This window comes from Thunnus albacares, chromosome 8 (assembly GCF_914725855.1).
Source record: "Thunnus albacares chromosome 8, fThuAlb1.1, whole genome shotgun sequence".
NCBI classification, from domain to species: Eukaryota; Metazoa; Chordata; class Actinopteri; order Scombriformes; family Scombridae; genus Thunnus; species Thunnus albacares.
The window spans coordinates 17,440,707-17,460,743 of record NC_058113.1 but is presented as its reverse complement, the minus strand read 5'-3'; the positions used below and the strand labels follow the sequence as shown (position 1 = coordinate 17,460,743).

The window sequence follows — 20,037 nt, the reverse complement described above, 5'->3', positions numbered from 1 at the left end:
TAATAACAACTCATAGAGAGAAATGAGAGAAATAAATACCTGTGTAAGCCCGGATGCCTTCAGGAGCTCTTGGGGGGAGCGGGAGCCAAAGTAAAACAGGTTGGGAGGCCGCAGCCCCAGAATCCTTGAATACACTTTGTTTCGTACCTGAAAGGGCAGAGAAAAAGAGTTTGTTGAGTTGTTTCATAGTGCAACATCATTTCAAATCTATTTTAACTAATTAATAAGCAGAAGGAGTTGAACATCACCTTTTTTCTGAAGTTGATGAAGTAGTGAGCCTGGTCTATGAAGAAAAGCTCCAGCGCAGAGCGTCGCAGGTTGTAGCGCCTTAAATGGACTTCTCTGAGCTGAGACAGAGGTCTCTTGAAGTCAAACCCGATTCCTGAAGGTACAGGCACAGATATTGTTCATTTCTGATAGAACCCTTTGAACTGAGAGAAAAATTGTAAAATGTTCACAAGCACATATATTTCTTACCCTCCTCAGTCTCTTCTTTCTCACTGCTGCCGTCATAGAAGTAAAGGTGGTGTGTGGTAACCTCCAGACGACCTGGAACAACCGCCACGATGGTGATAAGTTCACAGTCTTCAGACAGAACCAATTTTTCTCTCTGGCTCTCATCCTCTCCTTCCACCCTGAAAGCATAGGAAAAAGTTAAACCTTTACATTTTCTGCACTGCATATTTGCAAACATCAGGGTTTTCACTCACTGGGACAATATATTCAAGAACTTTTCTAATACTTTCAAGCCCCAAAATTCAGTGTTTAAAACCTGTTGTTCCTGGTCATGTTATTGTTCATATTTATGGCCATTGTAAACATTAGAAATGTTGTAAAATACATATGCTGGCACAATGCAATGCAAATTAGAGACTCACTTGTCATCCAGAAAGACAAGGTCCTCTTCACCTAACTGATCGTCCTCCATGTCGCTTACTTTTGCTTCCTTGGCAACAGCCAACGGGAGAGGCTCAGAGCTCCGAGGACTGTCAGCTCCTACAGAAAATGACAAAATCTTCAGTGCACCGTTGTAACATTTTGCTTTCATGAGAAAAAAGCAAAGTGAATGTGCTCGTACTCAGTGACATACCCATGTTGTCTCTCAGGGCACTGGCCTCACTGTGAGGGTCGTAGTGGTAGTTCGGCACAAGTTTGAGACGCATCTTTGAATAGGTCTCTGCATTGGACAATTTCCACTTTACCTCAGGCTGAACTCTGATGTTAAAAAAGAAATTACAATTCAGCACATTGTGGGCAGGAAGGAACAGCAAAGGGTCAGTACAGCCTCTGTATGTTTGTAATATGTATTTTTTGTACAACTTAAGGCCATAGACTTTCCATGCTGCAGGCAAAATATATCCTGGAGGCCACTGGCAATACACAGTTTCCTTTCAGATGGAATGACATGAGAGAATTTAAATAGAAATACTGGTTAAGTCAGAGGTTACCTCTTGGCCCATGCTCCTCTCTCACTGGTCAAAAGCCTGCGGAGAGCTTTCCAGTGCTGCCACACCACCCCCTGCTGGCTGGAGCTCTGCTTCTGACAAATGAGGTACCGGTTGTTCTCACTTCTGACTCGCTTCAGGTAGGGGTCGACAATCACTTCCTGTTATCACACAGACAGACACAAGTATCAGATCAGTAATCTGAAAGTAATCTTTTATGTGACACAGCTCATAATGAGGAGCCTAAAAGTTCTTGTGACCTGAAACTTAGATTTGCTGTCTGATCTGTCTTTGTCCCGTCTAAAAGCCGTACTCATCAGGTCGTCAAAGCAGGAATTCCAGAAATTGGACATGATGTCATGGCTCCTCCCAAATGTGTCCAGTTTGTACTGCTCCATGGTAGGCTGAACCTTGAGACAAATATTTTGAGAAGGAAGTCAAACAATAACATTAAAATATAAAACTATAGAAATGTCAATCACAACACAATAAATTAAAAAGCGTTGATTCAAAGATGCAGACCAGTCATCCAGGTTAACAGGTGACAACATACTACCCACAAACAAAACAATCATCAGTAATCATTTATAGAAATTATACTGTAAGTTGAATGATAAGTTTACACTTCCAAGTTTCCTATAAGCTGTAATTTGACATGAAATTTTGTAGACATTCACGGCCCAAAGAGGAAAAAGCCTCCTGACTTTGGTGATCCCTTGACTTTTCATCTAGCTCCAGTTCTTTGGTTTATGATCAAATACCTGCAAAACTAATGACATTCCCATCAACCTCAGCTGTACATTTAGTGGTAACTGATAGATGTTTTAAACTCTTAAATATAAATATTGGTATTGGCCTCAAGAATCCTGTATATTGGTCAGGCTATACTAATATATAAACCTTTATATATACAGGGGAAACTCACTGAGAGCTTACAGGAGTGCTTTGTTTAACAAGTTGGGATAATAAAATGTTTAACTATGATGGTGAACATGGTAACATTATACCTGCTAAATATCAGGCGTATAATGTGAGCACTATCGCATATGCTGCCTAATGACAGCCTCATAGAGCAGCTAGCATGGCTGTATAGTTTTGATTTAATGTGTAAAGGTAATTTACAACCAGGGATTCCAGGGACCACAAAACCTAAAGAATATGTTAGATGCATAAAACAAGCTGATTCTCAATGTGCACATGAGAGACAGGGAAGGCAACACACCATTTCACTAACTTTCCCTCTATTTATTTATTGTATTGGAGAAGATATTTTAATAGCTGCTTCCTTTCGTAACTTATCTACAGTTTTTTTTTCTCTTTTATATTGTATAAAAGTACATAAATGTATAGAATTACCCTATATATACACACTTATAACAAATACACACAAGCTCTATAAATAAACTGCAAACACACACACACAAACAGTCAGATATATAGTATATGTTCACTCAGTGGATGAGAAATCAGTCTTGGCCAAGTGTTGACACTGTCCTGGCAGCCAAAGTTATGCCATACTGTTTAATGTATTGCGGGATCCGTATACAAAAGTAATCTAAACAAAACAGATTTATGAACATGCACTGTCACACAGAGCAATGATAAATCCACCACTCAGCTAGTGGGGAGCGTGTCTGTTTGGCATCAGTTCATAAAATATCTTAGCTTCAAGTTCGAGCATAAACTGATCTATGCTTAAAATACATTAGAGGTCAATCAGGAAAGATTGGGGAGTTTAGGTCTGTTATTTTCTTTCTAAACTTCTGATAGCATTTTTTAAAACTTTGCGTTCGCCTTCTCAGCCACCCACAGGGAGGTAAATGGTCAGACCAGAAGGTAAGGTTGGGAAAATCCTGAGTGTCCATTAATTTAAACAAACCGAGCCATATCTGAGTGCGAATGGTTGATCATACCTGCTTAGTCATACCAAAGACTAAGGAGGACCCTCTCTAGACCCCCTAAACAAAAAATAAATCTATTTTTAAATGCACAATGTCAACCAACACACTGACCTGCTGCTGGTAAAACCCTTGCCACTCCAGTGTGTGACAGTAAGCCTTCAGGTCTTGGGCAAAGGTGGTGCTGCCATTGGTGATGGGTAGGTTTGGCAGCAGATTCTGGAGGGTGGTGGGGTCGGCATGCTGGTCAAGCAGCGTACGCACGATGGGCACCAGCTGGGAGAAAGTCTCGGGGTGCCCACAGTTGGTGCCATCCATTACACCTCCTGGCCACAGGGGGGCACCAAGCTGTCCCAGCAGGAAGCACACCTCCTCCCAGCTCAGACACAGCACTGTCTGGAGCAGGCTGTGGAGCTTCACGAAGGCCATCACACACACCTGAAGAGGGACAGGAGGTGAATTACTCGCCATACTTCTAACTGAAAGCCGAACCATACAGTATATGAAAAGAGATGATATTTATTTCACTTATTTTTCATAGACTGGACAGAACTTCAGAGGACGAGCATTCAGACCCTTAACAAAACCACATATTACATTACAAGTAAAGATTCTGCATTCAAAATTACACTCAAGTGAAAGTACATAAGTATTATCAGCAAAGTGTACTTAAAGTATCAGGAGTAAAAGCACTCAGTGTGCAGGAAAATAGCCCCTGTGACTGTTAAATTACTATATATTTCTATATATATTACTGGATTGTTAGTACTAATGGATTATTTTATAATTAGTGTTTTACTATTGTATTTAATTGAGGGAGAGCTAATTTGAACTATTTTACATGATGTTGGGGAGTTTAATCTATTTATAACAATCCAAATTTATAAGATTATCATATGTTTTGTATGATCTCAATCTGCAAATTAACTACATCTGTCAGATAAATGTAGTGAAGTAAAAAATATAAAGTATAATGTAGCATAAATCTGTCATAACTACAAATATCTCATTTTTGTCCTTAAGTGCAGTACTTAAGTAAATGTACTTATTCACATTCCACCACTGAAATTAATACAGCTGTGTTAGTGCTTCTTTTCTTTTTATTTAAAGTACCTCCAGGCTTTTTTTTTTTTTTTTTAAGAGACCCACAGCTGTGATGTCAGAGTGCAATTATGTTAATTCATTACGAACTTGACATTTTGAAAAACAAAATGGCTTTAGGGGGAGTTCTACTACTTTGCAGATGAACACAATCAGGAGCATGTGATGGAAAGCCTTATGGTCAGTTAATTTATGACCACTCGCTCGATCCCATAATCCTCCAGCAAGAGCAGCAGCAGCAGCAAGAGTCATAACTCTGAGAGGAGCTGCCCTTTCATACAGAACACTCCCTAAGAGGAATGACTGCAATGTCTTTGAAAAGAAACCCATAGAAGGCTTGGTATTTCTAAACTGGCTTTATCTCTGTGAGCTTATCATGCTACATAAATATAGAGAACGCCTTTTCTGCAATGTTCAATTGTATAGGTGCTTATGCTGTGAAAGACATGCACAGTGAGAGATATTTCATATTTATAGTGATGTGCTGATACTTGATAGGGTGATAGACAGGACAAGTTGTGGGCACAGCTGACCTGTGAGTGCTGCTGTTGGATATAGCCGGTGATGATACGCAGGCCTATCTGGGCCATTTCCTTCAGTTCGGTGTTCCCGGGGCTTCCAGGGGTGCTGTGCCAGGCCTGCAACCTGTCCAGCAGGTTCACCACCCCCTCAAAGATCTGCAACACAGCCGTCAACAAAGGACTCAACAACAAAAGAATAGACCTGTTTCCACACATTGGAGCATCTATAACAACCTAAAGCCATTCAGCACATGAACTACAGCTTAACCTGCATTTAAAACAGTGACTCATAACCTACTACCTACACCCAGCTGTGGCTCTCCACCCTCCAGTAAGTCACAACAGGAAAATTTCCACCGATGCTGAACTTGTAACTGACAACAACCGCACCCAGCTCCCCTCACTTTCTATTGAATGCTTAAGGGTGTAATGACTTCAGGCACTGATGCATTTAATTGCAACATAATTCATATTTTATTGACTTATCTAATGCCTGAGTCAACAAAATGACATCATCACACCCTGATGATGCAATCTTTCAAAGATTCATTGTGCCTCTGAATAATTTTATATCATGAGAACTGCATACATTGTAATGTTACTTTTAAATAAGTACATAAGTGACAGTTCTCAGTTTTTTTATGTGTAAAACTTCAATGATACCACATTAATATTGAGACATTGGATATAAGTATAATCACATTTCTTGGAAGACAAACCCTTGACTGATCTGCACTCAGCATTTTAAAATGTTAATCCAGCTCAGACTCTACAGAAATCTGCTGTATTGCTTTATGTCAAAAAGGGATATAAATTTGCATCAAAAAAGCACCTTGTTTAACTGACAGACAGAGTATTTGTAATTCATCTAGAATTTAAAGTCCCTCCTCCACTCAAAAATGCATTTTTCTTCTTGTTCCTCCTGTTGGGTGTTTGAGCATCACTGTGCAGAATGATGTATGTGCAGAGTTTCACACTAGAAGGCTGTTTTCACATTCATCTGCTGGAAGTGGAAAGTTTCTCTGAGCTCCATGAAAATCTAATTTTAATGCCTACAAGCAGGATTTGTGACATCACAAATAGTTTGGAGCTAATCTTGGTCCAATATTCAACTTACACAAGTGTGATGTGGAAACTTGAAATCTCCAGTGTACAAATACTGAAAAATGACTTTTCAGTGAACTAAGACACATCTTGTGTTCAGCAGTTAAACTTGAAATTGAAATTAAATGTATCTGCACATTTATAGACACTGGAATTTTTAATGAGAGAGAAAGAGTAGATGTAATTTTGAGGATTTTAACAAGATAAATTAACTTTTTTTGAAGAAAAAACATATTAAACAAAAATCATTATTCAAAGTAGAGTATTTTATATACATCTTAAAACATGTCTGGAGGGGATCTTTAAATTCCACTGGTGCTGGGTGTTTACAGTGAGCAAGTGAGCAGCCTGCCTTATGTTGGTATGTAGTACTCTTTCAGTCTGTACAGATTTACTAATGTAAGCAATTCTCATGGCAAAGAGAGACTACAAAAGACACCCAACATAGTGAGGAATTGTGATTCACTACCTTATCAAGACCTACAAGCTCAATTTTTAAAAAAAATGTTGTTGTTGTTGGACAACAATCAATTTCTGAGCTGCTGTATGTGGGTTTCAAACAATGAAATCAAACTTTTTTCAGGTATCTGATTTTCCCCAGAATATTTTCATTCAATCATTATCATTTTTTGATCAGCCAGTCCAAAGACAAGATAAGGTTTAAAGATAAAAGCATGTGGACTGAGGATGACGAAGGAAACACCAGAGAAATGTGATATCTTAATATAATTTGTGCTACAAATGCTTGGCAACGTGTTCATAATGCTTAAATCAGTGGGCAGATCATATGTGTTAGGTGGGGTATGTGACTTACCTTTTCACTCCACAGTGTGTAATTGTCTGTACCCTCAGCAAAGAGGACGTCCTGCAGCAGCCTGAGGAGCCTCACCAGGCTGGGACAGAAAGGCAGAGACACTCCCTGGGCGTCCCTCAGGTCTGACAAAGACGATTCCAGCATCATCTCCAACAGACTGGCACACAGAGTGACAAACAAGACTTAAAATATTTCACCGAAGTATGACATGATAATATTTCTGGATATCTGGACAAAAGATGACACAGGTAGCAAAGCTGTGGTTCAATTTCTTTTTCCATTGCAGTTCACAGGTTCACCGCCATTTCACTGCGTTTGTACTCTGAGGGAAATAAAATTTAAATGAGTGTTGCTGACCTGCGTCTGATGTCATCAGGCGGGCGAACCAGTTGGCAGGAGGAGCCCAGTTTGGTGAGAACAGAGAAGACCTGCCCTCTTTCTCTCCACACCACATCCCCGGTGCCCTCTGCCCCGCTGCCGCTCCACAGCACGGAGAAGACGATGTTGGTGAGCAGGTTACACAGCTCCTCCTCTGGGGTCTGCTGTAACACAAACAACATTCAGTCCTCATGGAAAAAGACTCAAACAAAACTACAAAGAGCATGATCAGATCACAATTACGCTTGAAATATTAGTGAAATCTGAGCTGAGGAAGCAGCCATACCTGTGGGTTGGACGTATTAGAGATTGTGTCTCCAGTTGGAGGATCTGTCCCATAGCTGGTGTCGTCCAGCACGTTGGATAGACTGGAGCTCTTCCTGGGTCTGAGCGGTGGAAAGGGTTTGCAGTGCTCTAGAGGGGATGGTGTGTTTGTCAGACTACCCGCAGGAGTGTGTGTACCAGTCTCTCCCACACCGCTTAGCTCTAAATCAAAGGGTGAACCGAAGGGGGAGAGGGGCTGGTAGTCTCTCCCCTCGTCATCGGGGCGAGACGAAGTGATATCAACTGCATTGGAGAGGGAGGACGAGTGACTCTCCTGGTCCACTGAATCAAACGACTTGAAATGGAGGGAGCCCGTGAAGTTCTTCAGCGTGCCTCCACCTCCACTAGGAGGTGACTGGGATAAATCGGAGAACCCTTCTGAGATGTCCCGCTGACCACCTTCATCCTCCTCCTCCTCGTCCTCGATGTCTTGCGAGGTGTGGTAGCTCAGGAAGACTTCCGTGCGAGCGTCCTCTATGACCAGGGACTGATCCCTGCGCAGTGGAGGCCGGTAGTTTGGCTCAAAGGAACTGTGGGTGCTGGAGCCTGCGAGGCTGGCAGCGTGGGACTCGTAGGACTCTTTTACGTAGAGCTTGGTAAGAACATCCTGCCAGCCAGGCTGTTTAGCGAGCTGCTTCACATAATCCTCATTGGAGTAGATCAGATGAAAGAGCTGGGGGAAATCCCGAGAAGACAGGGTGAGAGCTTGTTTTCATTACCGAGGCTATAAAAATGCTTAGGAGGAAACTTCACACTTCAAGCGGAGCATGAATTATGCTAGCAGACTGACCTTGCGACAGACATCCAAGCGAACAGTGAGCTCAGCTTGATGGGACAGACCGATCACAGCCAGAAGGTCTCTGAAGTTAGGGCTCGCATCTGTGGGGAAGCAGCAAGTTTTATTTTGTTTAACAGTCACTGAAAACATTCTGCAATCAGCTTCTAACAATGAGTGATGGGATCCTTCATAAAACCACTTATTCTCTTCTAAAATTAGAAAGATCTTGGTTTTACAGGTGTTGTGAGGTATTTCTAGGATATGCACCAAGCAGGATTTAGTTTTCTTTCCTTTATTTCCTAACAATTGTTTGAAAGTTATTTTAATTTGTTTAGCTAGTTGTGTTGAGTATATGAGCAGATTCCTTTAAAGAATTGCTCCATTTAAACTCAAATAAATATTCATTCATTATCCATTAATTATTGGAAACTTAATTGTTCATACACATTGAATTATATGCTTGCCTGTTGTCAAATTTCACATTTTTGCATGTTCAGTGGACCTGATTTGCACTGACTAAAATACTTTAAGTGACGCTAGCTTAGCATTTATTGGGAAGTGATTAACTGGAAACGTAACATCTGAACACTGACTCTGTTTTACCTATAATTAATGTCACATGACAGTTTTGTCAAGGAAATGTAAGATGAAATATTAGAAAATGAAAAGTTTCCGAACTTGTAAAATAATGAGTTACAGAATTTAACAAAATAACTATTAGAATCAAACTCATCATAAAACAGATGAGATTTGGAGCTTTAAACTCATTAATTTATAACTAAGGATGTTTAGTGTCTAAGTTCTTTATCATCCATTTCAAGCTCATTAGGGACAAATCTGTTTCATTACCTGTAGCAAGGACCTGCTCATACAGACATCGCACAGTCGTCATGGTTACGGGAATGTCTTCAAGAAAACAAACCAGGCCAAGATAGCCGAAATCCTTCAGCTTAATGCGCTGCTTGTTGCGCTCCGACACTCGCTCACTCTTGAGGATTTTGTATAGAACCTGTAACAAAAAGATAAAAAGTGGAACAAATTTGTCATAATGAAAGGCAAGTGACTGTCAAGTGTTATATTGAGCTATGCTGAGAATAGGTCCGGTCAGTTGCTCTCACCCTGAAGACCCTCTCTCTGGCTTCGTCTCCGAAGCTCGGGTTGAGCAGCAGACTGTAAAGCTGCTCCACGCCCCACTCCAGCAGCACGGCCTGCACCTGCTCACGAGGAGGGCTGCTCCGCAAGAGCTCGTACAAGACGTCCAAGGCTCTCACCACCTGATTGACAGTGGAATGCATGATGAGGACAGATGGAAGATGTGGAGGAGGAAATACAGCAAGAAACGTGGATTACAGGGATGGAAAGGTTTCAAGTGGTTATAAGAGGGAGAAAGTTTGAAGATGCAAAAACATGAAGATAAAAAGGAAGTGCTGATGATCAGGTAGAGCATTTGGGGACTGGAAGTGAAATAGCACAGGTCAAATATAGTATAGTATTAAACTCCCTGAAGAAAATCAGAGATAAGACATATTTTCACTACCTGTTGCTCCTCTCCTACAGTCAGAATATAGGCGAGGACACTGTGAAGCTCCTCTGGCGTAGGAGACTTGAGAAAGTCTTTCAGCAAGGCAAACAGAGAAGTCTGAATCGTCTGCTTCTCATCAGACAGGCTGCTGCCATCTTTCTCCACACTACAAATCACCAACGATGTTAGTAAAGAAATAAATAACCCTTCTCATGAGCAAAGTCACTGTATAAAAGAGTCAAGAACAAATATAAACGTCTATGAAGACCTTATAACAACTCAAATGCAGTTTCAATAAAATTTGATATACATTGTGGTGGGAAACTGTGTCTTAATAGAAAACCATATTGTGGATGTCAAAGGTTCACCTGTAGTACGTGCGAATGGTATCCAGAATGTATTGAACCCCATATTTCCTCTTCATGCGCTGCTTGCCTTTGTTTATCACAGATGACAGGTACTGGACATGAGCTTTAGAAGAAAAAGAATCTCCTTTCAGTTTGGCATTTAGAAATGTCAAACCAATATGCGAAGTGCATTAATTTATAAAACAGGGTACTGAAGTGCCCAGGTTTACTTTTAATCTTTCCCACTGCCTGAACTCCAAACATTAATGTATTCTATTTCTGCTCTATGGCGCTTTTAGCCTCCTCTTGCTCCTTTCAGTCTTGGTGTGCATATACATATAAAAGGGACACAAACAGCTTTGGCAGACATGAAAAGGTTCACAGGTGTGTTACTCAACAAGGTGAGGGCTACTTATGCCTTACCCAGACAAACGGCGAAATGGCTTTTAGTCCAGATTCGGAAATCAAAGAGCAGGTGCTGGTAGAGTTGCTGCAGAAGTGGGCTGTTGCCTGTTACCTGCTCCAGCAACAGCTGACATGCCATAAAAACGTTCATGTCCATCATGCTGCCTGGAATCTGCAGCAGAGGAAGCAGAGAGGAGGCGGGTTAAAGTGTTTTTGTGTCTAAGTATGTTTCAATTTATGTGGTTTCATCTGAGTACGAGGGTTTGTGTGTCTGTTTTTAGAAACACTTAAAGAAGTGCTGCTTTAAGAGTGCACATATAATACAAGTGTTTGTGTAGCATATATACTGAACTGTATGTGAGTTTCTGCCTCTGTTGCTGCCAGACTTGGCCATGTGATTATTGGGACACAGTTTCCTTACAGGATGCTCCTCCTTAACGTCATATATTTCAACATATCCTGTCAAACAAGCAGCATGTCTGTGCTGCACCAGTGCAACACCTGATTGGCTGCACCCCTCAAAGATTGACATCTATTAACACTGTATGACAAATTAAACTTCTGAACTAAAGCACGTTCATTTATGCATCTAAAGAAATAATTTCTGCTGCACATGCCTCACCAAATTAGGCCTACTGCACCTTTGGAGGGCTCAACTGACAAATGACATTTGCATTAAATCAAGACTTTATTGTCCATCACAAGGCAATGAAAACCTTTGACGTAGCACAACATCAAATACAGCAAAGTTTGCCTTCTGTAGGTATACAGCATTGTCTGTAATTCTCAATATTACTCAATAATTTTTTATCTCACAAAAGAGACCCACACAGCAGACATGAAAATTTATCAGCAGATTTCTCAGAACTGAGAACAGAATGAATTCAGAGCATCACAACTCAATCTGGCTACCACATCTTTTACTGTGTTTTACTGTGTGATTCATAATATTTGTTTTAATCTATCATCATTTTCATATCATTTTCCTAGATTTCAAACAACAGATTGTGTTGCTCTTTTCTTTTGTCTTCAGTCAGAAAGGCCAAACAGTCTGCATAAATTCCCCTGCACAACATGTGATACCATCATTCTGAAAGAACCTCTACTGTTTCAACAACACCATACCCATTCATTATGCAGCAATTACACAGCAGCAATACAATGGAAAAGGTCAAATATTCGTTTTCAAATGCTAATCACTTCTTCTCGCAATTAGTTCCCGCTTGCTGCAACACTTACTTTGCTTAGCATGGCTCCTATGATGCTTGGCCCGTGGCATTGCAGCAGGCTCTCCTGATTGACAGGGTGATGACGAATCAAGTTTTTCACCATCAGCAGGAAGGCAGCAATGCTGTTTCTCTCTAGTCTGCCCTCTGAAAGAAAAAAAAATAGGGCAAAACAACTTTTAAGATTTCCTGTGTTACCCACAGTCGTATATATATATGCATCACAAAGCAGCTTTATTGACATTATCATATCTCAGGATGAGTCATGAGTCATAAGTCATGATATATGTCTCTCCTCTGTTGAGTGTTTGTTCCATTTGTCTCATTTTGTTTACGTTAGATTCATGACCACTAAAGCACAACGGGCAACTGAACTGCAATTCTTCTAGCATATGTTATGACTCAGTGTGCCCGTGCTGCTTCTGACATTTAACCTGTTAGCATTGATTTCACTATCAGTACTATGTTTGTCTGCTATATATTATAGAATGTCTCCCTTTGACTATCTAGCACATCCTGTTTATCCTTGATTCATCGAGCACCATGTGTAGACTCTGATTCACAGCGTTTCAAAACATCTTTAGAGTCTGAACTGCATCGAAAATAATGCTTAGCACTTACAAATAAACAAAGGGATGACAGAGGAACAGCAGAGTTACTTTTTAAAATACAACTGAAAATGCAATGTAATGTTCATCATAATGTACTCACCAAAATTAAGAGAAAACATATTTTCCTCACCCACTTGTAGTGGTATCTTTCCATGCATATAGCTTTAGATATATTTGGACAGGTTTTGAGATATCAGATTTCTGCCTACATCCAAATACAATGGAGGTGTTCCTTTGGATAATCCACACAACATGCTGTCAACAGTTTTCACAGGGACTATTTCTTCTGTAAAAAGTTGTTCCAGTGAAAACTGTCAACATTGAGGTCTGAGAAATGGGGACACTGTTTGTGGAAAGACACACTGCTGTTCAATTTTTAAAATGCCATGTAAGCACAAGACATTATACTACATTCATCTGAACAACAGATATCTCAAAACCTACAGGCAAATAAAATCTAAACTATCTGCATGATTAGACGCTACAAAGGACGAGTGAGAAAATGTGGGTTTTTTTGGCATTTGGGTGAACCAACCTTGTCATGAAGATGCTATTATTGTATCTAACATACAGTGCAAGGAACAACCCGTGCAGCTGAACTAAACATGAACTGACCTGCGGACTTGTTCAGCGGCAGCAGCATGGAGGGGCCTCGAGGGGAGGTGAGCTCTGGTCCGAGCAGGTCTGAGATCTCCTGACCGCCATTGTAAACCTGCTCGGCTTCACATACTTGTTCGAGCAGGGGCAGCAAAACCCCGATACCTCCTACCACATTTACAACATCCTGCAGGGAAAAGATACACATAACTTTCATTTATCAACTTCAGTACAGATTACACATATTGCAGACAAAATTCACAAAGGGGAGATGGCGAGGAAGGAAGCTGCGGTGTAAACAATTTAAATGGAAAAGGTTAAAAAAGTCAGCAGTAGTAGAAAGCATCTACAAAATGAAGGTGATGAGCAGAGACACATCATGACAGAAAAGTCACTTCTAACTTAAAAGTTAGAATCATATTCATGAAAATTTAAATAGTTGGATATCTAACCTTGATGTCCCAGTTCACTACTCTGTGTCCTGTCAGCCTGCCATCATATTGGTGATTAGGAGACAGGTCCAGACATATCTGGCTCTTGAAGGCCTGCACACGCGCGCACACACACACACACACACACACAACAATGTTTACTGCTATTATTTATAATATCTAAATAACAGTAGTGCAATATAATATATCTTTACGTCTTTCTTGAATTTCAGTGAGTCACCTGTGGAGTGTAGTAGAGCAGAAGCTTGCTGTTCAGATCAGATATCTCTCCATCCACTTTGAATAAGGACACGTGATTGGGGCCTGTAACAGAGAGCAGAAAGCAGTGTAGGTCATGAAATATGCAAACACATGAAAAATACTCCTGTTTTCAATGGTCACAGGAATATTCTTTCAACTGTGATTTTCTGTCTTCTGTCTGGTGATTCTGGAAGAGCTAAAGGCTAAAACAAAGTGAAATGCTCAATGTGTATAATGTGTACAACAACCTACCTGCAGCATGTAGAGCTCTTGTGTGAGTTTGCTGCAGAGCCTCATGGCAAATGAAGGCAGTGCCCAGGAGCCCATCCAGAGACGTGGGTGTTCCCCATTCTGTATCCTGGAGTCCCGCCGGGATGGTTTGCACTGGGGAGTCACCCAAAGACCCCCAGCGGCCTCCTGCAAAGGTGGCTGGAAAGGACTGGGAACGGATGAGGGAGGGGGCGTGGGCAGGGAAGGCAAACTCGGGTGACGGGCTGGAGCATGAGGTTGTAGGCAGATTGGGGGAGGTAGTGGTGGTAGTGGTTCGGTGGCCTGCAGAGCCGATGCAGCAGGAGGTAAAAGGCTTGAGGGGAAAGATGGAGGAGGGGGGATGACGTCAGACTGATAACTATTCAGTGATAATATATGTCCATGACTAGGATACATTAGATAGCTATTTAAGTTACCTCACTGAAAGATGGAAAGCGAAGCTGAGCAGTTTTGCGCTGCTCTCCATCGATGTAGATGGTGACAACGTTCTGGCCAAAAGGACGGCGGCCTGGGATATGGACTATAGCCACCGAATGCTGTGATGAGGATGACAGCAAAGAGCACACAAAATTTGAATGATGTCAACACTAAAAATGCTAATTTTGTGCTAGAGGTTCAGTGCTTACAAAGGTACATTTTTGTGCTTTAATTCAACCTTCTCTTGCTATTTGTCTCTTCAGGAGGTGCACTCCATTTTCTGACAATAATTATGCTCCAAGGTTACAGGCTCTGACAACAGTGCAGAGGAAAATGATGTGTGATTTTCTCCTTGATATAATCTTTTTTTATTTGGGACAGGGTAAATGAGACCAAATGTGTGGCCAAAATCCTAACTGTACTATGTGTGTCCACACTTACCCAGCAGGAGTCAGCTAGTGGGTACTCTGGCAGCGCGACAGCCATGTAATCTTTCTTAGTGCAAACAGCCACAACCAGCACACCCTCCATGGTGAAGAAGGCTTCTAGCCCAGTCCCACTTGCTGTGAAGAAACTTTACAGAAGAAAACAGGTTGTCAAAAATTGGAATAGAGAGCTATGCATACAAAAGTTTGTAAATCTTTTGCATGTTCTTCTACCTGTACAGCTGCTTTCTACGCGGTCCTTTTCCCATGTCATGCTGAGCTCCTATGCCAGAGTTGGCAGGAGGTTTACGGTTGTTAAAGTCAGAGTGACAGGAAGGGAACTCCATATTGAGGCAAAGCCAGGCATGAAACGCAAAGCCGCTGCCTGGCCAGCGCTGGACTGTAGGTACCATAATACCTGCCATAGGGGGTGTAAGATCAAAGTACTGCAAGGCACTGTCCTGGCCTTCTCTCGCTGCCATGGCCGAGAGCACTCGGATGATTCGAGTGCAGTAGGGGTGCACCCTTCCTACCACTGCAGCATTGTCTTGATCCACCCTGAGCAGTCTGAGCAGGCTCTTCAGCTCCTCTGGCCTCAGACACAGGGAGCCCAAGTCCTGCAGGAGGCCCAGCAGGGCATCTGCACACTGCCTGTCCAGACTCTGAGGCTGTGAGAGCACCTGCAGCAGAGCCCCCACCATTCCTGCCTCCACAGCCACGGTGCGACAGGATAAGGAACCGCCACATACAGCAGCCAGCCACTGAGCCACCAGCAGCTGCAGGTCCCGCTGACCAAACAGGTCAGGCAGCCACTGCAGGAGCAGCAGCAAAGGCTGGTCATTACTGATGCCCAAGTGATGTGCGTGGGCATGTTCACCCTCCACTGCCTGGAGACAGAGAGCGACAAGACAGGAGAGAATGAGGATAACATATTGACATAGTCACATGATTAATAATTTTGGATTAATTAGCACTAACACAATTTAAATAGGTCATTAGTACAAGACATTGAATTCTGCTGTCTCTGCTCAGTGGCGATAATGAGGAAAAGTGATTTTTACCATGTTCATTAGCTCCTGCAGCAGCCTTTTGGTGGGTTGACCTTGACTCTTGAGCACGTCAAACAGCTGGGAGTAGCCAATCCTCTCCTTGAAAACCTCCTGGGGGGGACGGAGACAGAAATAGTCTGTAGTAAGCTGCTCCACAGGGGATAACTAGTTGGCACACTTCCACACATTGGAAGGGGAATACAATGAGATTTCCCACATGAGAGGATAACAGCTTTCCTCAACAGGCTCTAATTTTTTCTGGTATCATATGCATTACAGATTATACAGTATATTATGGTTAATAATGTATGCACATAAGTACGACGATCATACATGGCCTTACCTTAGCAGAGGGAGAGTTACTCATTATAGCTGTGAGGACTCCTAAGGCATGAACTGTAATACTGTCTGATCCTCTCTCCCACACCTACATCAAAATAAGGAGGTATAATTGATGGAGGCAGTGCAGAAATAAAAGTGTGCATCATCACAATGTGACACCAAAAGCCCAAAAAAGGTGAATATTTGAACTGTACCTGACCCTCCCCCCCAAAAAAACCCAGTCATTTTCACCAAATAATAGGAGGGATTTCTCTTCAGATTACCTCTGAAGTGCAAGAGGAAGTAAAGCACATTTCCACACCACAATTACTAGAGCAGACTGGGTCAAAGTAAGGGAACTGCTGTACCAGTCACCAAACAATCGCCTCTTTGTTAATTACTGATAGGTCCCAGCATGCAAAAACCAAAGCCAACCACCAAAAAAAAAAAAAAATCCAGCAATCTCCAACTATTGCTGGAAAGAAGGCATCAAAATCAAACTCCAGGACACGAGCCAGGTCTTTCATACAGGCACCAGCAGTCACGCGACAGAGCAGCCAAAATACAAGGAAAGAGGGAAAGACATGCATTGAAAAACGGCTCATTTCATGCACTATAAAAAAACCCAGCATGCTCTTCTTGCCCAGTGTTGTCAACAGGGAATTCAGCCTCTAATTATGAATGTGATATAAATCAACACTCCTACACAAGCAAAGATTAATCCTCCAACTGCATACCTAAATCTTAACTTTTCAACATGCGCAAAGATAACACCACTTTATATATATTTCAAGTGGGATTTAAGTGGAGCAAAATAACAGTAAATCACATGTAACATAAGCTGTATGTGGACTTGCATTCCAGATGGACTGATACGCTAGATAAAAAGGGAACTCCAGACGACAATTATCATGTATGTATGCACCGTGCTACCTGTTTTATTTACAAATGAGTGTAAGCCAGACTTCCTGCCTAAAGCTTCCTGTTTAAAGACCTTAGAGCAGTGAACGAGTAGAGAGAAAGCTGAGTTTCCTGCTGACAAACCAATATCAACACCAGGGGGGAAAGTACCTGGTCCACTTCGACCTCTGTGAGTAAACGTGTAGTGAGGTCACTCACAACCTCACGCTCCATCCTATGCCTGTTGCTCTGAAAGAGCTACAGGACACACACACACACACACACACACACACACACACACACACAGGCAGGAATGCACACACACACAGCACAAAAAGACAGACAATTAGACAAAAAGTCATCTATGAGAGGTAATAAAGCCAGGTTTGATCCTGGTCTCTCTAGGACATGTTTTGTAGCTGTGTAATGGAAAAAAAACTGTCCATTTTTGTGATATTTCCCATTGAACAAACGGAAAGAGGTCAGACAACAGATGTGACATTCAGGCAAATAAGAGAGGAAATAGACATGACATGAATAAAAAGACAACTGACAGAAAGAGCTGACAGAGCAGGCAGACACATTTTAGATAGACAAGGGTCTGACCTTGCTGTTCTGAATGAGCCTGAGGATGTGTTCAAAGCAGTTGTTGTTGAGGAAGACAGCCTGCAGGACTGGTCTGTCAGAGCACTGCAAGATCTCAGGAACAGCAGCTAAAAACAACAACAAAACGGATGTTGAACACTGACTCATCTTATTTATCAGACACCGGGAAAATCGATTATTTGGCCTCCGTACTGATTGAGAGAGATAAAACCCAACTGAGTTCAAAACAAGGAGCGCTTTATACTCAGCTGGACTTGCAGATGGGACCTAGTCTTACTTAGCATTTGGCTCTGGAGGCAGATCAGGCTGTCCTCCCAGCTCTGCCTGTCTTGCTGCTCACTGCTGAGCGGACGGTTCCAGTTGAGGAGCTGGAAGTAGCTCTCCAGTATCGTCCTGATCTCCACCTGCCGCTCCGCAGGGCTGCTAAAGTGCAGGAGGTGGATCATTGCGGTCAGGCACTGCAAAGTCATCCGTGGGAGCCGGGTGTCCTTGGGTACGGGGAAGGTCCGGCAGCACCACACTTGCAGAACAGAGAACAGGTCCTCAACAGAGTGAGGAGTGATGGAAAGAAGACCATTCTTCTGCAAAAATACAGACAAAGTGACTCCCCTTGTAATCAGCTTTAATTTGCATTTGTAGTGTGTTCTCAGACTGCAGAATAATCACTGATGAAGAGGATAGCAGACCTTTCCTCCACTGATGACAGCACCCTGGAGATGAACCAGTCTGAGTGTGAGGAGCTCTGGGATCTGCTCACTTTCCTGGAGACTTTCTGTAAACATGAATTCAAGAGTCAACGTTACGCAAGCTAACACTCAAACACAAAACATTAACACAGTGCTGTCATATTATCATGCAAATATTATATAATATATTTGTTTGCAGCATATGTGGGTATAGAAAACAAGTCAGTGGATTAGACACCAAAAAAAAAAAAAAAATTCCAAAGTTCACGGTACAGTGGCTCAGCAAAATTCCCCTGCAATGCCAACACTATTTATTATTATTCAGGGTTATGTCAAAAAGAAAAGCCTAAGCCTCACTGATTAGCAAGATATTACACAATTAGCTCTAAATATTTCCAATTAGGGAATGCTATTGCGTATAATCCTCCTGAAATGTGGACATACTGAAACTTGTCAAGACTGAGATTTGCCCTGGTACTTACAGACTGGAGCTAGCTAATCAAATGGGCTCCCATAATTAGAAATGCACTGGTGATAAATCTATATCTGATAATAAGATGCTGAATAATTAAGCTTTTAACCAAAATCTAACAAACTAACAGACTGGACTGAACACTGCACATGTATGTTTCAATTTAAAAAGTTTTGATAAAGTATGATTTATTAAGAGGATTGGACAAAAACGAAAGTGCTTTTTCAAGTCAAAGATACCAGATCTAGGCTGTGGGAGCAGTGGGAGAACAGTTTGATTCTCATGGTATGCGAGGTCTGACAGAGATCAGAGTGGTAGAGCAGACGAAAGGGAGTGTCTCACCATGGAAGAGAGCAGGCAGCTCCTCTGGCAGGGCCAGTGGGGAGAACTTATACTTGTTCCTCTCTAGCAAGCTCACCTCCTCCCTGTAAAACACAAAGCCTTGAGTCACCACACTCCCACTCACATTGCGCACTTACCAGTGTGCGACTGCCACTAATACCACTGGCTCTAATGAGGCTTGACTTCAAGGCTTAGAGGCAATGGGACGAGGTGTTGCACGTCACAAAAGGCTGAGCAAGATGTTAAATGCATATGATTTGGTGTTTGTGTGACTGAAATTCAACATCTCACACATTCACACAGGCAATTTCCAGTAAAAAGCTAAACACACTCACCCTGCTAGGCGTCTCCTCCACGTCTGATAAGGATCAAACAGGCTCTCACACAGCACGAGTCCATATAGCACAACTGACTGCAGGGACGACTGCTCCCCTTGTCCCTTCTTTAGCTGATGAACATGTACAATACAAAAAGTTAGGACACACTCAACTCATCCTTAGCACAGATGCACCTGTTTCTTTCAACACACAACAGAACAAATACAACACATTCCAAAACACTGAATAGAAGGACAACTACACACCTACTTCTCTTTTCACTGTAAACTAGTTCTGTTACTTCTGTGTGAAGATGTCACACACTATAAATAGGGTAAATTGTGTGTAAGCTCTCCGTCTCTTTACTGTATAGCACATCTCTGCACAGTTTGCCTAAAAAAGGCACTAAGTAATCTTTGCATGCTGAGCATTGCTGTGAAGCCTCATCATAAATCACTGAAATCTGCAT

General features: G+C 42.0%; 1 protein-coding gene across 5 annotated transcripts in view; it reads right to left on the bottom strand.

Moving 5' to 3' along the window:
- Positions 1–20,037, bottom strand: part of nbeal2 (neurobeachin-like 2) — a 37,250-nt gene that overhangs the window by 7,106 nt on the left and 10,107 nt on the right. For 2 of the 5 annotated variants that reach the window (XM_044359216.1, XM_044359218.1), the window contains exons 5-38: positions 19,587–19,699; positions 19,252–19,334; positions 18,438–18,523; positions 18,029–18,332; positions 17,752–17,858; positions 17,317–17,403; positions 16,268–16,351; positions 15,937–16,035; positions 15,110–15,762; positions 14,892–15,024; positions 14,450–14,569; positions 14,016–14,346; positions 13,744–13,826; positions 13,524–13,616; positions 13,090–13,258; positions 11,877–12,010; positions 10,656–10,809; positions 10,254–10,356; positions 9,901–10,051; positions 9,482–9,637; positions 9,213–9,372; positions 8,376–8,464; positions 7,548–8,258; positions 7,241–7,425; positions 6,884–7,040; positions 4,978–5,121; positions 3,458–3,781; positions 1,706–1,855; positions 1,449–1,606; positions 1,091–1,215; positions 879–996; positions 478–635; positions 249–382; positions 40–147 (exon numbers count right to left, since the gene is read on the bottom strand). In XM_044359216.1, the coding sequence (XP_044215151.1) occupies positions 40–147; positions 249–382; positions 478–635; positions 879–996; positions 1,091–1,215; positions 1,449–1,606; positions 1,706–1,855; positions 3,458–3,781; positions 4,978–5,121; positions 6,884–7,040; positions 7,241–7,425; positions 7,548–8,258; positions 8,376–8,464; positions 9,213–9,372; positions 9,482–9,637; positions 9,901–10,051; positions 10,254–10,356; positions 10,656–10,809; positions 11,877–12,010; positions 13,090–13,258; positions 13,524–13,616; positions 13,744–13,826; positions 14,016–14,346; positions 14,450–14,569; positions 14,892–15,024; positions 15,110–15,762; positions 15,937–16,035; positions 16,268–16,351; positions 17,317–17,403; positions 17,752–17,858; positions 18,029–18,332; positions 18,438–18,523; positions 19,252–19,334; positions 19,587–19,699 (5,964 nt within the window). The remainder of the gene's footprint in view (positions 1–39; positions 148–248; positions 383–477; positions 636–878; positions 997–1,090; positions 1,216–1,448; positions 1,607–1,705; positions 1,856–3,457; positions 3,782–4,977; positions 5,122–6,883; positions 7,041–7,240; positions 7,426–7,547; positions 8,259–8,375; positions 8,465–9,212; positions 9,373–9,481; positions 9,638–9,900; positions 10,052–10,253; positions 10,357–10,655; positions 10,810–11,876; positions 12,011–13,089; positions 13,259–13,523; positions 13,617–13,743; positions 13,827–14,015; positions 14,347–14,449; positions 14,570–14,891; positions 15,025–15,109; positions 15,763–15,936; positions 16,036–16,267; positions 16,352–17,316; positions 17,404–17,751; positions 17,859–18,028; positions 18,333–18,437; positions 18,524–19,251; positions 19,335–19,586; positions 19,700–20,037) is intronic. The other 3 variants (XM_044359219.1, XM_044359220.1, XM_044359217.1) reach the window with 2 other exon arrangements.